The sequence below is a fragment of the Cyclopterus lumpus genome, chromosome 5 (assembly GCF_009769545.1).
Source record: "Cyclopterus lumpus isolate fCycLum1 chromosome 5, fCycLum1.pri, whole genome shotgun sequence".
Taxonomy (NCBI): domain Eukaryota; kingdom Metazoa; phylum Chordata; class Actinopteri; order Perciformes; family Cyclopteridae; genus Cyclopterus; species Cyclopterus lumpus.
The window spans coordinates 19431395-19447165 of NC_046970.1; the positions used below are offsets into that span (position 1 = coordinate 19431395).

Sequence of the window (15771 nt, forward strand, 5' to 3'; positions counted from 1 at the left end):
AACTGACAAAAGACACAGTCAAGGTCAAATTCATCTAAAATTCTGCATACCAGGAGAGTGTTTGCCGCTCTAAAGTGGTCACGCTTCATGAGAAGTGCTTGTCGGATGGTCGTATAGCTTTCCTCCGCTCACACACCTTTATAACCTGACCCAAAGAAACTGTAACATGTTTGAGTCTCGGGAGGCACAAAAGAGGGCAACACACACACGATCTTTAGTGCAGTAACTGGTTTTATTAATTTCAGTCTCGTTTTCGCTTCCGAAACGCTCCGGGCATCTGCTACCTGGTCTCCTTACTCGTTCTCCAGCTCCTCCTGACACAAACACACCCAATTGACCCCAGCTGAGGCTGATTACACATAATGGCACCGTTCCCTGAACCACACCCCGCTCCATCCACTCTGCAGCTGAGCCTAACCACACCCTGCTGCCACAGATACCTTCTGTGAGTCTGTGCCTGCCTGCTGGAGAGGATGGTGATCTAACAGAGTCAGCTCAAACTGCTTCAAACTCATCTTTATTAGCTACATTATATTATAGAATAAGGTTACAATTAATATTGTTTCTATCAATTTAATTTGGCAAATGTTTTATCCTCAACACAGTAGAGAGGTCTTATAGTGGCGAAACAGAAACGTTTCAGCTTCTTTCACTGTTTTTTCTACTCAGTAACAACGTCTGGCTTCTACAGCAACTGAAGTCCAAACGCAACAGTGAAGAAAGCAACCGTGCTCATGTGAGGGCAACACGCATCGGTGAAGCTTCTTAAACTCATGAACACACAGAGAGGTCAACGGGGATCACAGATTTCCACATAATTGGCATCCAGAGCTGTTGACTCACTTCAAAACGTGTCATGTTGATGTGACAGAGTAAAAGGGGCCGCCGGCCCGTTTGATGGAGGGTAACGATTCTGTACGGAGCTTTTTCAGGGAGGTACTGGGGCTGTTTGAATGGCAATCAGGGAAATTCTAGTGGGTCATCTTTTTTCTTTTTTTTTTTAAGTTTGTTATTGATGCAGTGCACAAAAACACTGTCAGCAGAATTTTGTCAGTGAATGACGGCAGGCCAAACTAATATAATCATGGACTGTTACTGACACAATGCCTTTAGACATTAATGTCGACGCTGCAGAAGTAAAGTGTAATCACACTGCACCCTGCTTTGGAAATAGAGAGAAAGAAAATGTATGTATATAAAAGAATGATTTACAATGCCAACCCAATCGTAAGATTTCTAGGTTCGAAAGGGTTTTACGTTTTTAACGGGAGCAGACCGGTTGACACTTTCCACTCAGTTGTTCTGTGCTGTAAGAACATTGAGGGTAGTTTTCATTTAATTGAAAACATTTGAATAATGTAAAGAAAATGCATACGAGCCACCAAAAGTGTTTGTACTGGAAAAAAAAACATTCAAACATTAATCAATGTATTTTTTAGAATCACATACTCTTTTTAGACAGGTGAAAGCTAAATGGGACTAAATAAATTTTAAAAATGTCTCCACGATCTGCTTGTACAGTGAGATGGGTAGTATCGCGCTACAGTGCACGTTTAAATCGGTTTTATGCCTCTTTATTCCCCTGCATAGAGCGGCGCAGCGCCATTGCTAAATGATTAGCGTCACTGCAAAATTCAATAGACTCGCTATCTCTACTATAAGCAGCCAGAGTCAGGGAATAGTGAGGATTGACATTGGACAGGCAAAGACATTGCTACCGTTTAGGCTCTCGACAGTCGGAGTGGAGCAGAGACAGCTGAAGTGAAGATAAGATTGTCGGTACCGGTTAGAAACAGGCTTGACTGTGAGCGACAGGCTGACGGATTTAATGCTTTTGTGTTTTTAGCTGAGCTCGTACAGATATTATTCAGTTAAAACTGATTTGTGATGCTGTTGTGCCCTGGAAGAGATGTAATTTATGTTATTTGGAGTGAGCAATGCACCAGACTCTGTGAAAGAAAAAAAGCCACATTGCTTGTCAGCGACCAGTCACATGTTAACTTTAAAGCAATTTGGCCTTGTTTGCTATGATTAATTTGGCATGCCGTTAACACACCAGTCATGATTTGGTTTTAATGAAAACTCAGCTCCTGGCATTTGCTCATTTGTTCTGCATACCTGCTCTGTTTTGAAATAATTAAATAATTGGAACAGGAAAACCGGCTTTCGAAGTGGTTTAAGTGGATTTCAAAACAATAACTGATACATATTTGGATAATTAACACATATTTAAATAAAGTGTTATTTTTACACTACCCAAATATTATCTTTAGAATTTTTATCAAACAAGCTCTAATTTAATTCATGCTTTCAGGGTAACCAGGTTCTTCTGTCATCCGGATCAGCAGCAACACAAGAGACACATCTGCTTCATTCTTTAGTACCCTTTCCCACTTCAGTGTTTTTCAAGGACAGAGGAGGTTCTATGTTGTACACTGTAAAGGCCTCTGAGGCAAAATTTATATTTGTGATATTGGGCTATACAAATTAAATTAAATTGAAAATGAATGTCGAAAAAGCAGCGTCATCTGGCTCACAACAGGTTAATAATTTTCTTTTTCTTTTTTTTCTTTAACACAGCACAGCTGGAGGCATCAAACTAAAATCCAGGTCAGGCAGTCATCTTACACAGCATCATCACAACTGTAAAGGAGGGCAGCTGGTGAGCTTGTTTAGGACGCTCATTTTTACAAATCGGCACAATGCCTTTGACAGTTCTTCTTATTAACGCGCATGTTTAAACAGTGCAAGTTGTTATACTATCAGATTTATTATTTTTATTATTTATTATCAGATTCATGAAAGAGTTCTCCCATTCATTTTTTTCTATTAGCTACAGTAGTGTGTTGGTTGTACATGGTTCTACCATGTGCAAACATTGACGTCTTTTGGTGCCCCATAAATCATAACATCTGGTTACCTTGAGTAAGACATAGCCTACATGGTCAGTCACATATTTGTTGCATACCAAAAATACTTATTTTCTCTCCATCATTTACTGTATATATAGAAATCTTGATTTGAGATAGCCGTTACAGGGCAGGTACTGAGTATTTTAGTGACTAGACCCAAACATGTTGCACACATATGATCAACAACATTGAAACATTGTGCATGAAAACATGCGAGTGATTCATTATAATATCCTGTGAATGAAATTGGCTAATAACTAAAGTTTGACATGTCTCTAAACTGTTGCAGTCGGGATTTCTAGCACCGCTTCCCCTCAGGCGTCAACCTCCAGGTACCCACAAGTGAAAGACAATTCAGAAGCGTCTTAAAACTTACATTCTCTCTCCTGCAGGCGGCAACTCGTCTGATGATCGTACAGAAGTCTATGAGAAAATGACCCTACTTCTCACTTAATTTATTACCTTAGTAAACATGAGTTTGTGTTCTCAATCGCTAGACTCAAATCTTCTTCAATACTGCCTGATGTTTATTTAGTAAATTATGATCCCTTTTTAGAATCAAATAGACCATAAAGCAGAGTATGCTTTAGGGCGGGCTTACTATGATTGACAGGTCGGCGCCACTACCAGAGCCGTGTATAGCGTCTTTAGTCACTCGTCCGTGGTCCAACAATGGAAACTTCCATTCACTGGTTGCAAAGATCCAAGATGGCGATGAGCGTACCCGAAGATGGCGACGGTCAAATCTCCGACGGTCCAGAAACAAATGGCTGACGTCACAATGACGACGTCCACTTCTTATAAACAGACTATTCTTCACCTATTTCCATGAAACATAAATAGATTTAAACTCCAACAACATTGATAAAGTTGTTTTTTGTACTACACTTGTCTTTGGTTCACAGCGTCTAATTAGGGTCTAATTATGACATGATAACATCAGAACATTGTTGTGTTTTATGATGCTAGTCTAATGCAGAATTAACACTAACAACCACTATTATCGCTACAAACACAGTTCAAGTCAAACACTCACAGTAACCTTTGTGTTGTATGTCATTCCCCGACGATGAAAACAATGTAAATATGTAATCTATGAATCCACTGTGTGCCTTCATTATAAAAAAACTCACAAATGCTGATAGATTTTGCCATCCAATCAGAAAACTCATTCTGGTTAATGTATCTCATCTCCTGCGTCATAAATGTTTGAATGAAACAGCCACATCATCACTTTCAATTGTGCTATTGAAGGGAATGCTTGATTCAAATAAATGTAAGAAAACCTACACTTTACATTCTTTTTAACATTTGAGGAACTCTGCCTGCATTTAAATTGATATTTAAAGGTGAGGTGAAAAGGAAGGTATGAGACCATATCCTGGAGCTGCATTTTAGACTGTAATGGAAAACATAAACATGCTGGTATTATTTATAATGTCAGGTAGGCCTATGCGCCCCTCAGGCTAGATAGACCCACACACTCACATACTCGGATAAATTACATGTAAGTGTATGCTTCCCTGTCTATCAGTTTGGAATTTGTTCAGACAAAACAGAACAATCAAAAGTTGTTTCTCTCACAGTTTTATGCACTTTATGTTATTTTCACTACACGGTCAATTCGACCTCGAGTTCCACTCCTCGTCTGCATCCTCCTTCACAGCACGCCGAAGGTTATTAGTACATTTTCTTTACCTTTCTCTGAGCTAAACCCTTGCCAGCTGTGTAGCAAGATAAGGGCCAAGTCTCTAAAAATAACCGACTCACTCGTGGGTACAGAGCACGCCGTGTCATTCAAAGTTCTCCTTTGTGCCCCAATACAAACATCTTGAGATAACATGTTGGAAACTGTATTAGATAACATCACGTCTTCTGTCCTCCTCGCTGGCTTCCTTCCTTTTCTTTTTTAATTTGACGTTCGCTCTCTTCCTTTTCACCTTACTGCTACTCCTTGCTTGTCTTTCTTCATTCTCCTCTATCTCCTCTCGTTTCCTCCCACTATCACATTTTTAAGACAAGTTCATGTTGTATATCATGTTCTTCTATGGTTATGCACTTCTTTTCGTAATTTCCCTTCACTTCTCCACACACCGTCGACCTTAGCGTTCCCCATTCAATCACACAAACCCATCCACGCACACTCCTCTTTCGAAGGCCACTCTGCTAACATCCTGCTTCTATACACTCGCTAAGGGGGACATTAAACAGGTGAGACTTCGGAAAAACGTCATGGACCTCTTCAGAAATCTGTTCAGCACACAACCAAAGAATTTCTACATGTGTTACCAAACAAGACAACAAAAGCAGCATGTTTAAAAAATGCTGTCTGTTTGATGTAGAAAACAAAAAGAAAGATCAAAGCTGGTAACAGCTCTAGATTATAGCAAGTACACTTAATAGAAAATCCAACTCAGTTGCAAAAGAATGTAGAAGCTGAAAGCGTTATTGCCATTTGTTTTGTTTATATGACAGAATCACGACTAACAAGGACCACTCAGGGATTTGTTAGGCTAAAAGAGAAAAATTACTTTACAGGTTCATCACTAACTTTAAGAAATAACTAAAACAAAGAATGTGTCGTCTGACAGCCGCCATGTTTACTGCCATTTAGACTTCATGAAGGGAAGCTGCTGGAGTTTACTATAGTCGCGTTCAGTGCTTTCAATCGCAAGTAAAGTATTAAAAGACAATAGTTAAACCTTGCTGGCAAAAGGAGACTCCTAAACAATTAGAGCTAGAAAGAGAAAACGAGATGAAAGAAAGAAAAAAATTGGAGTAGTGACAGCAGAAAACCAGAGTTGGATCGCTCTGAAGATGGATGAAGGTTTGTTCAGTGATGCCGGAATTGCTTGTTTTCAGATGAATGTGAACATGAAAGAATTTACTAAATGAATACAAAAATTGATGGTGTGATACATCAATCGTTTTAGAGGGTGAGGGAAAACCTTCAGAGAAGATCCTCTGGGAAATCAGTTAGTGTTCAAGTGAAGTTGCAATTTAATCATTAGTTTCTATAAATACCACAGTAAATTTAAACCTGTGCTAATATATATCTTAATATTAACAGTAGATGATATGACTGTGTGTAATGTTTAAGGTGTCACAAGTAGTAATAAACCTACATAATCATCAGTCTAGTTTCTTCAGTTCATTGTTTTGGTTTTACGGCCCAAAACTTCACGGTTCAGTCCTACGGTTCTCATCATCTCACCAGCAATGTTTCCAGCCTCATCAGGCACCTGTATTCATCAAAGGAACTCGGAGACATCCATTGTATGTTACCAGCCGAGCACCACACGCCAAACAGATGAAGTTAGCAGCTAGCATGTGAACCAAGTGAAGCATATGACGTTAGCAGCTAGCATGTGAACCAAGTGAAGCATATGAAGTTAGCAGCTAGCATGTGAACAAAGTGAAGCATATGAAGTTAGCAGCTAGCATGTGAACCAAGTGAAGCATATGATGTTAGCAGCTAGCATGTGAACCAAGTGAAGCATATGATGTTAGCAGCTAGCATGTGAACAAAGTGAAGCATATGCAGTTAACAGCTAGCATATGAACAAAGTGAAGCATATGAAGTTAGGAGCTAGCATGTGAACAAAGTGAAGCATATGAAGTTAGCAGCTAGCATGTGAACAAAGTGAAGCATTTAGCAGCAACAGAGCCAGATGTTTCTCTCAGGAGTTGGTGGAGACCAAAACGAACATGGGAAAAAATGAAAAATTGGACCAAAAAAATTACCAAATACCAAAAGTAATACCAAAACGAACATTGGACTTGCATTCATCAGTTGGCTAGAACATACAACTCAAAATTAATGCTAATGTTGTTAATTAATGCCAATATGTTCAACATAACTTTATTTAGGATTTAATGTCAACTTGGTGTTTCCAGTTTATTCTGTGAAATAAATTAATTAATATTGCTTAAAGGAAGATTAAAGTTACTACTGCACTCATCTATAATAAGGTGCAGTAATGAGGTAAGCAAACAGTACACAGCTCCTGCTATGGACAGAGCAATGCTTCATATGATGGGTTGTCAACCACATGGGAAGGCAAAAGTTCATACCTGATCTGAATAGAGACGCATTCTTCTTTGAAGAAGGGGATTACGGCACACATTTTTAGACTGACAGTCTCCAGGAAGATTCATAGTGTTACAAATTAGCAAAGGGAGCTTGAGAGGGACGATAAAACCCTTGCACCTTTCTCACCTTCAGCTTCACACAAGTGTGAACGGCAGATTGCCAACTTTGGAAAGTTATAGAAATTGTCGGAGACGGGACCCCCTAATCCGACATTGGAAAGATCTGGGGGGAGGAAGTTTCAAAAGCTATTTGACCATCCAACGCGACGTTCTGATGGAGAATAGTGGTCCCTCAAAGCATGATCACGTCTTTATTTGAACTGTGTGTGTGTAGAAAAAGCTGTTATGGGATTAGACTGCATGTTGTAATGCTCTTTCATATTTGCTGTAATGAAAATGTGTGCGTGTTATGACATTCAACAGTCAACAGCTCCCCATCACTGGGGAAATCGCTTTATCGCTATCAAAAAGTAGACGATACCACTTTTGTGGTTGACTTTTTCAGGCCAGAGTATCGTGATGTGTTTGTGTGCTGCTATCCGAGCTACTGCTCGAGTGTGTCCGTGGGACTGCGACTCCTGTGCCTTCATCACGGTTCATGCAGTCGCACCTGATTTGATCATTTGATTTTTGTGCACATGTTGTGCTGCTGCTCAACCCTAAAAAGGTAACAGATGGCAGTACGGATGCAGGTTACTGCAAAGAAACAGTGTTGCAGGCTTTTCAGATAATTTCTCTCATTTGCCGGCTTCAAACTAGAGGGCAGCTTATGAATGTGCATGTGTGTATATTGTGTATACCAGTGGGTGAGAGCATATGATACACTGGTATAAAAGCATTGGTCATTTTAACAGTGAAATAGAGAGAGAGAGAGAGAGAGAGAGAGAGAGAGAGAACCACAACAAGGTTTACAGACACTACTCTCTTTTGCAAGTTCAATTCTTTTTAAATGAGTTTTGGTGTTAAATTAACCTGTGTTTGAGTTAAATTAAATTCCACAGTTATCATTAGAGAGGTTTCTATTAAAGAGCCTTGTCTTGGGAAATTGGATCCAAGAGCAAATTGGTCAGATAAAAAGGCAAGAAGATTTCTAATTTCCTACAAGATGCACTTGTTTTGACCCCAGGGGTTCAGCAAGGCAGCAAAATAGCCCATAAATTCTATCTGAAAGCAGGCTGCCATAAAAAAAAATACAATATGCAACCTCGAAGGATTTGGAAAATGCGTGTAAAAGAACATTCCCAATTACAAACTATGCAGCTCGACATCCCAGTTCTGTTTCAGGGTGCCGCAAAGATCCTGAATTATTAACAAAACAATGTATGCCATTCCAGAATTAATAGGCCAAAACGCCTCACTTCTGTTCCCTATTATCCATTATTAACTGTAAACACAATAAAAATAATCTACATATCAAGCAAATCAAAAGGAAAACACACCAATCCAAGTTTTGCTCACACTATGAGATACCATATTTTAATCAAAAAAGGATACTTTAGATATTACATGTACGCTTAAAACTAAAATACTGAAAGACTTTTGATTAACTCCCAACAAGAGATGCTTTGTTCAACCCAGTGTTAATTAATCCCTTTAAGCAGAGCTGTGTGCCGCTAAGACTAGAGTTAAGAATACCTTTCATCAGAACTAAAGGCCTGAGATTATTGCTTCCTTTGTTGTCACCAAACTCACTGTCTAATACTTTATTACTGTTAGTTCACAGCGCCATGGAGATCAATGGTCAAGTTAGACATTTAACCTAATTGACTAAAATATTAACGAGAAACACAAACTTCAAAACACAGAACTCAGCTTATCAGTAGTTGAAAGTTTCCACCAAAGAAAAGTTTAAATTTAACAGCGGCAATGTTGATACACAACAGGAGTTATCCCTAATACAGATGAAAATGTGTCCACTGTCTCGATGTGGCTAAAATGGTTTGTGAACTGGCAGAGCATGAAACCAAAATCATTTTGATGATTGATTTATCGCTCAAGCCAGATGCCGAACATTCACAGCCTGCCAAATGCAAACTTGTGTTGCTTTTCTTTCTGTTTGGTTTTGCTGTAAATTGAATACATTTGGGTTTTGGACTGTTTAAATAAAACAAGCCATACGATGGATTCACTTTCGGCTTTTGTTTTCTTGTGATGCATTTTTAAAATTTTGGAAAACATTTTGTTGAACATCGATGAAGATTGATTTAATGGTTATTACTTCAAAACAGACTCAGACAAGGTTCTGTTCCACAGGTCCTTACGAATGACACTTCACTGTGAGTGGGACGTATTTTTGTTGAGTCAACACCTCGATCAACAGGACAATATCCTGACAAAACTAAAAACTAATTACAAAAAACAACAATACTTCCTGCTTTGCTTCAGTCTAAATAACAAAGGCTTCTTGTGACACTGCTAAAAAGGCTGATGCTGCTGTTTTTCTCACCACGGTGTCTTCTCGTTTATATACGACAGAGTGACTGCATACACAAATGTGTTAACACACACACAGCATATGAATATGGACACTGTGACAGACCTGAAGGAAGAGTCAAAAAAGAAACGTTTAATTTGGCCCTCCTCACTTCACATCGCCACTTCATTCTGGTTTCGACCAGCCCAGCACCACAGAGCTCTTATGAACCCGAGGCACAGCATCGCCTGACCTCCCTCTTCCTGCCTCCGGCCCCGAGGCCAAGTCCACATGGACTAATAGAGATGTTGAGCTGAGAATGCAGAGGGGAGCGAGCGGAAAGTCTCTCTGAAGAAAGAAGCAGATTATATATAGCCACTGATTAAGGCAGAGATGGGAACATGACCTACATGCATAACAACATTTTCTCTCACTTTCTACAGAACAAGCCTCCGTCCAGGACCAGAACTCTACAACTGGGAGAATCACTCTAATTATATTCCAATGCACACCTCATTAATATTCTCTTATTATTGGGGTAATAGTGTGTCTAGAGACGTGGGAGAGCTGGAGGAAGGCCAGCCAACCTGTCGTGCAGGTAAAATACGGCCACTCTCATCCGTCGAGCCCGTATCGTGTATCAGATTAAAGTTAAAAACAGACAACTCTCTTTCACACAGAGCCCGCTCTCAAAATAGCTGTTCCTGTGGGAGACTCGTAGGGGATGAGGGGAGTAAAAGAGGGAGAGAAAGAGAGAGGCAGAGAGGGCTTTCTCCTTCCTCATCAATCTCTTTGGATCCTGTCCCACTGATGCCGGTGACCGCGCATCCGGCCAGGCTCCGACAGCGGCGAGCGCCGGCAGGCAGCCGCAGGGAGCACACCTCGCTGAGATTCAATCCAGATTCTTTCATCAGCCACCTGAGGTTGATTTAACACCCGTGTTCCTGGACAGTGAAAGCGGCTGATTATACAGCATATGAATGAGTGTGTGTGTGTGTGTGTGTGTGCTCTTTGGGACATATATATCTGATCAAAATGTTGACAGGCTTTACGGTCAGCTGGCAGAAATGTTCACAGTGTTGCAGAATGTCTTCGCAGGTGTGTTTCAATTGTCCAACTGGCAGAAAAAAGAAAAAAAAACATTAAAAGATGTGTGTCCGGTTTTTTTCTTGTGAAAGTGTGCAATTCTGCCGGAGGCCACATTTGGACACAAAATATGTATGACACAGCCGGGGCAGCGTTTTCTCACTACCTTGGTGAGGAGGTGGAGGTGTGCAGCCTGTAACTCTTCATCCAACAGCTCCAAAAAAGTCCACATCCGGTCTGGCATTTTGTTAACCGGCCGTGGTAACATATATATATTGCATTTCCTTTCACAGCTGGCTTGCTTCGCAATAAAAGTCAGCTGGACGCAGACTGTGTATATTAAAAAGGTGAGGCTTGATGTCGTGAAAATATTAAAGATTTTGACTGTCAAACAATATCAACATGCGCATATGGACTGGGTGTTCGTGGTTGGCATAAAGACTTTAAGTCCAATTATTTCCACCTATGCTCTATACATTTGTACTATTCCTTTCTCTCATTAGTCCTAAAAACAATACTAAATATGGATACTAAATTGGTTGAGTACCGCTTTAAGTTGGGTTAGGCAAAAGTTAAATTAAGATTTGGTGATGTATCAGCTTTGGTTTGGAAAATGTTATTCAAAAATAAATATGGTGGTCTACCAAAGACAATAACACCTCTGATGAAAGCTTGCAGGTTTTTCTAATATGGAAAAACTGATTAGTATGAACAGTGGGATTCTTTTATGTGCTGTGTGAACTGCCGTGTATGTAGCTTCTTATGTGCATTGACAGATGGTTTATTGGTGACCTCATCACCTGAGCATATGTCCCTTCAGCAGGTGAACAGATCGACGGGCGACAGGCAGGCATGAGGGAAAACGGAGCCTCCTGAGAAGCTGCTGGGTGTTCACTTACATTACGTACAGATTAGCTTCTCTTCCGGCACTATTTAAGAGGAGGGGGCACACACTGGACTAAGCACCAGGATTTCAATATATTATAATTGTACCTGCTTGCTTTTATTTTTTTTGTGTGGGTTGGAGTTCTACATATCAAAGACTGTACTGAAGACATTTGTTTTTCTCTTTTACATATTTATTCTAAGTTGGTGGGGGGCTAATGTTTGTTGTTTTGATCAAAGGAGGTAACAGTGCACAGTGCTGCAGACTGCTGGATACTGTGCAGTTCATTGTAAGCACAGAAAAACAAAGCACATAATAACAAAGTATACCCATTTAAGTGTCAATTCATTATATCCCCATTGATTATTTGATGTAAAAAATCTCAAACATTCTGAACCCCCATTGTTACACATATGTATGCACCTTATCAAACATCTAAAAATCTGAGAGAAAACAATACTGTATGTTCAGACTTAGTGATGCGCTCGCTCCTCTTTCAAACCACGTTTCTGCGAGTCTCACTTTACCGTTTCCAACAAAGGCAGAGCTGCGGCTGTATTGAGGGGCCGTGTTGAACGTTGCACACTTACAGTATATTCTGAGTGTGTGAGCCTCGGACATCCATTCATAGTTTTCCTGATTGTTGATGACTGTCCTGGTTAGCTGTGAGGATCAGCATTGTCGGAGCTGTTGATGGACTCTTGGTGCCGCTGCCTATTGTGTGTTGGACATAATGGCTCCACACTCCAACACATTGTTCAGGGTTCACAATTTACATAATGCTTTCACCTTGGCATTTCTATCCTTTTGTATGTTGGATATAAAAGATCCTCTTATAACACTTACAATACACACATACACACACACACACACACACACACATACAAACTGTAGAACAGGTAAGGTCAGGCATCCTTTTAAGCCCTTAATGCCGCAGAGAGACAAATAGAGCTATTTTGGTCTGGAGATCCATGCTTGACTTTTCATTTGGTTTCCATTTCAAGACGACACTTTGACACACTGATCATAACATGAAGAAGGAATTACTGAAATAACTACTTCAAGGTCATCTTAGAGAAGCAAATAACGTTTCAGGTGTGCCAGACAAACATGTCACCTACAACTGGGACACTAAAGACACTTACATAAAAGCATGAAAGCCCACACATTGTTCTCGTCTAGTGTTTCTTATTCTCTGGGCAGATTCAAAATGTACAAAAATGTAAAGCATTTCTGTCAGCAGACCTTTTTGGAGAGATATATCAATGAAAAAAAAAAAGTGTCTTAAATTAAACTGTATTTCCCATTTGGCAATGTAGATCCTCATTAATAATTAAAAGGATATGTTCACATCTAAAGTTATAATCCTTGAGACTTCAGTCCGTGTTAGCGACTGAAATCCAGCACAGGAATAGATTATAGAGAGATAGAGAATATAAATGTATTGAATGGCTAATGTTAGGCAAATCAGGTGTGCATCTTCCAAAGCTACAGATGTTTTGGAGCAAAATGATTTGTCTGTGTTTCCACAGACAGCGTTTCCTTGCTGAGCAGCAGTAGTGGGAAAGCAAATAGAAAGTTGATTTGTTGATAAGTTGATAAGAATTAAACGGATAATCGATTAATTATTTAAGTCATTCATTGAGGAAAAAACTGATATTCAGCTTCTAAAACGCTCCTTTTCTCTCCCTCTCTTTCGTTAAATAAAAAACTGAGTATCTTTTGACTTTTGGTCCAAAGATATTAAATTACAATTACTATTAGTCACTTGATATAGGGAAACCACCAACTTTATTCTTGTGTCATGCTATTTTATTCCAAAAAGGCCATTTTGGCATTTACATGCACATCATTATCTACAAAAGGAGGGCCGGAGAGGAAAACTAATTATTAGGAAATCATAACTATTCTTCTGATCTGCCTACAGCCAAACTTCGGGAACACTTTCATGTTCGACCTGTTGTTCATCGCACCGAGCATCAGCGAGCTTTGTGTGAAAGATTAGGAGCAGAGGGGAGTCATAATAAAGGTGACAGAGGAGATCTCATGGGACACCTCGCCCTCCAGGCGCCCACAGCGGAGAGATCCAATTCTACAATGCAGTTAAATTCATTTTCCCTGTGCCATGTTGCTTCTGGTGTGGCCCCAATTATGAGAACAGAAATGTAGTGCAGCAGCTAATATTTTCTCAGTAAGACAATCGGACTGAACCACTGTTCACACAATGGGGAGTTGTGTCATCTAAATGTCACAATGGTGTCGATGTGGAAACATGTTCAAGCTGCGTTGGTATTATTGGATAATTAGGAAAAGGCTGGCCTCTCATAATGGTTTCCATCACCCATATTATTTAATCATAATGGTTCCGCCCATGCTCTGTTTCTTGGGTCAGGCGACATGTTGTGCATCATTTTCTCAAACGGCTAAAATTTAAAAAAAGGATAAAAATGATTTCTAAGGCAAAACAGAAAATAAAAAGATAAAAAAATAAATAATGGAGCCCTTAGTGCACACACATCTGTTTAGTATCCTGGCATCTTTTTCACACTCAGATGTATCGTATGTATTCAACCACTGTCTCCTAATTTGGCGAGCTCTAAGGGAGGCAGACCAAATGCCACGAGTGATTGTGCTGGTGGATAAATGCCACACTTCCCACCATTACTCACACTGGCAGCCTCAAATAAGCTACAGTGTACTGAAGTATGGGGGCCGGCTGTCTTAATGCTCATTTGAAATTCAAAGTGGTTTTCATAAATTATTCAATTTTCAACAAAAACAATCAAAATCCACAAAAATGCACCTAGTGCACCTATTAGCATCAGAAAACATTGCTTTGGTTCTGTAACAAATATAAATACAGCATAGTGGATTGGGATAAAATACGCTTATGGTGTTAACATGTGTATGTATTTACCTCTGTGAGTGTGTACACATGTCTATTACTCACCCCAGCGTTGTCATGGTGACAATAGTGTACCAGAAGGAAGCTGGGATGCTGGTGAACTTGCTGGAGCTGGAGCCCTTCTCCGCGTAGAACATGACGGTGGCGAAGATGATGATGGCCATGGTGAGCGAGAAGAGGAGGAAGCCCAGCTCCGAAGCGCAACTCTTGAGCGTATAGCCCAGGATCCGCAGGCCCTGCGAGTGACGGGAGAACTTGAAGATGCGAAACACTCGAAACACGCGCAGCGTCACGAAGGCGCCGCTCACATCCTCGTTGTTGCTCATCACCAGGCCGATGTAGTACGGCAAGATGGCCACCACGTCGATGATGCTCATCACCGAGCGCATGAAGCGGTAGCGGCTCGGCGCGGCAAACAGGCGCAACAGGTACTCCACTGTGAATATCATGACGCAGGCGGTGTCCATGCAGAAGAACGCCACCGTGTAGCGTTCGCCACACGGCATGTCTTTCTGGTTGGCGGTGGAACCGCACGGCACCGTCTCCACCACATTGGTGAGGACCGAAATGGCGATGAAGAAACCAGTGACATAGTAGAAGACCAGTGCCATGGTGGAGGTGTGGGGGTTCTCAAAGGCACGCCACATGGTCTCCCTGAAGTTCATGTGAGGCAGCTTCATGTCCTTGTTCTCCTCCTGATCGTCCTGAAGCCGCTCCAAATTCTCCCGCTTTCTGTCCTTGTACTCTTCGTAGCAGCAGTCGCCGATGATCTCAGGGATGATGCCGAAAAAGATTAACTCCTCGTCGTAGGCGGAGATGCACTGGTGGCGGGGGTAGTGGAGCTTCCCCGTCCGGTAGAAGTTGAGGATGCTTCTGAAGGCGTCGGGGTCCCGGTCGAAGAAGTACTCCTTGATTTCCTCATTGTAAAAGAAGTCTTTTTCAGAGCTGCCCAGCAGGGTGTCAGGGTAGCGGTCCAGAGTGGTTCTCCAGGTCTGAAAGCGATGGCCGCTGACATTGAGGATTATCAGCTCGTCTTTTCTCTTGCTGTTGGCCATTGGTGCAACAGGCATGGGGCAGTTGGCAACCGGCATCCAGCCAATGGCTGCCGCCCTGGCAAAAGGGAGCCACGCTGCCACTCCTGTCGCCATCGTGAAGCAGAGTCTTAAAAGTAGTCCTCCTCACCTTCAGAGTTGAGACTCCTCAAAATCCACAGACATCTGAGGGGGTAAATCGCGACAAAGAGAGGACACATAAAGCTGAAAACAGCAGCACACGAGATGTTCAAGCTAAAGATCAGTGTTTGCCGTTGCGGCAGTGAAAGGAGCAGCATGACGCTCCTGACATTTTGAGGTCCAAATGAGTTTTTCTCTCTATTCAATTTCTAGTCACTCTCGCCTGCTTTCAGTCCAAATCCACCCAAAATGTCATCCAATCTCGAGGACAAAGCTGATGAATGGCAACAACTAAAGCACCCAGA

General features: G+C 41.1%; 1 protein-coding gene across 1 annotated transcript in view; it reads right to left on the reverse strand.

Annotated features, from left to right (window-relative positions):
• The window catches only part of LOC117731151 (potassium voltage-gated channel subfamily D member 3-like), a 64843-nt gene extending 49401 nt beyond the window's left edge, over positions 1-15442 (reverse strand). Inside the window, exon 1 of the mRNA XM_034533313.1 lies at positions 14340-15442. Coding sequence (XP_034389204.1) covers positions 14340-15442 — 1103 coding nt within the window. The remainder of the gene's footprint in view (positions 1-14339) is intronic.
• Positions 15443-15771: the final 329 nt, after the last annotated feature.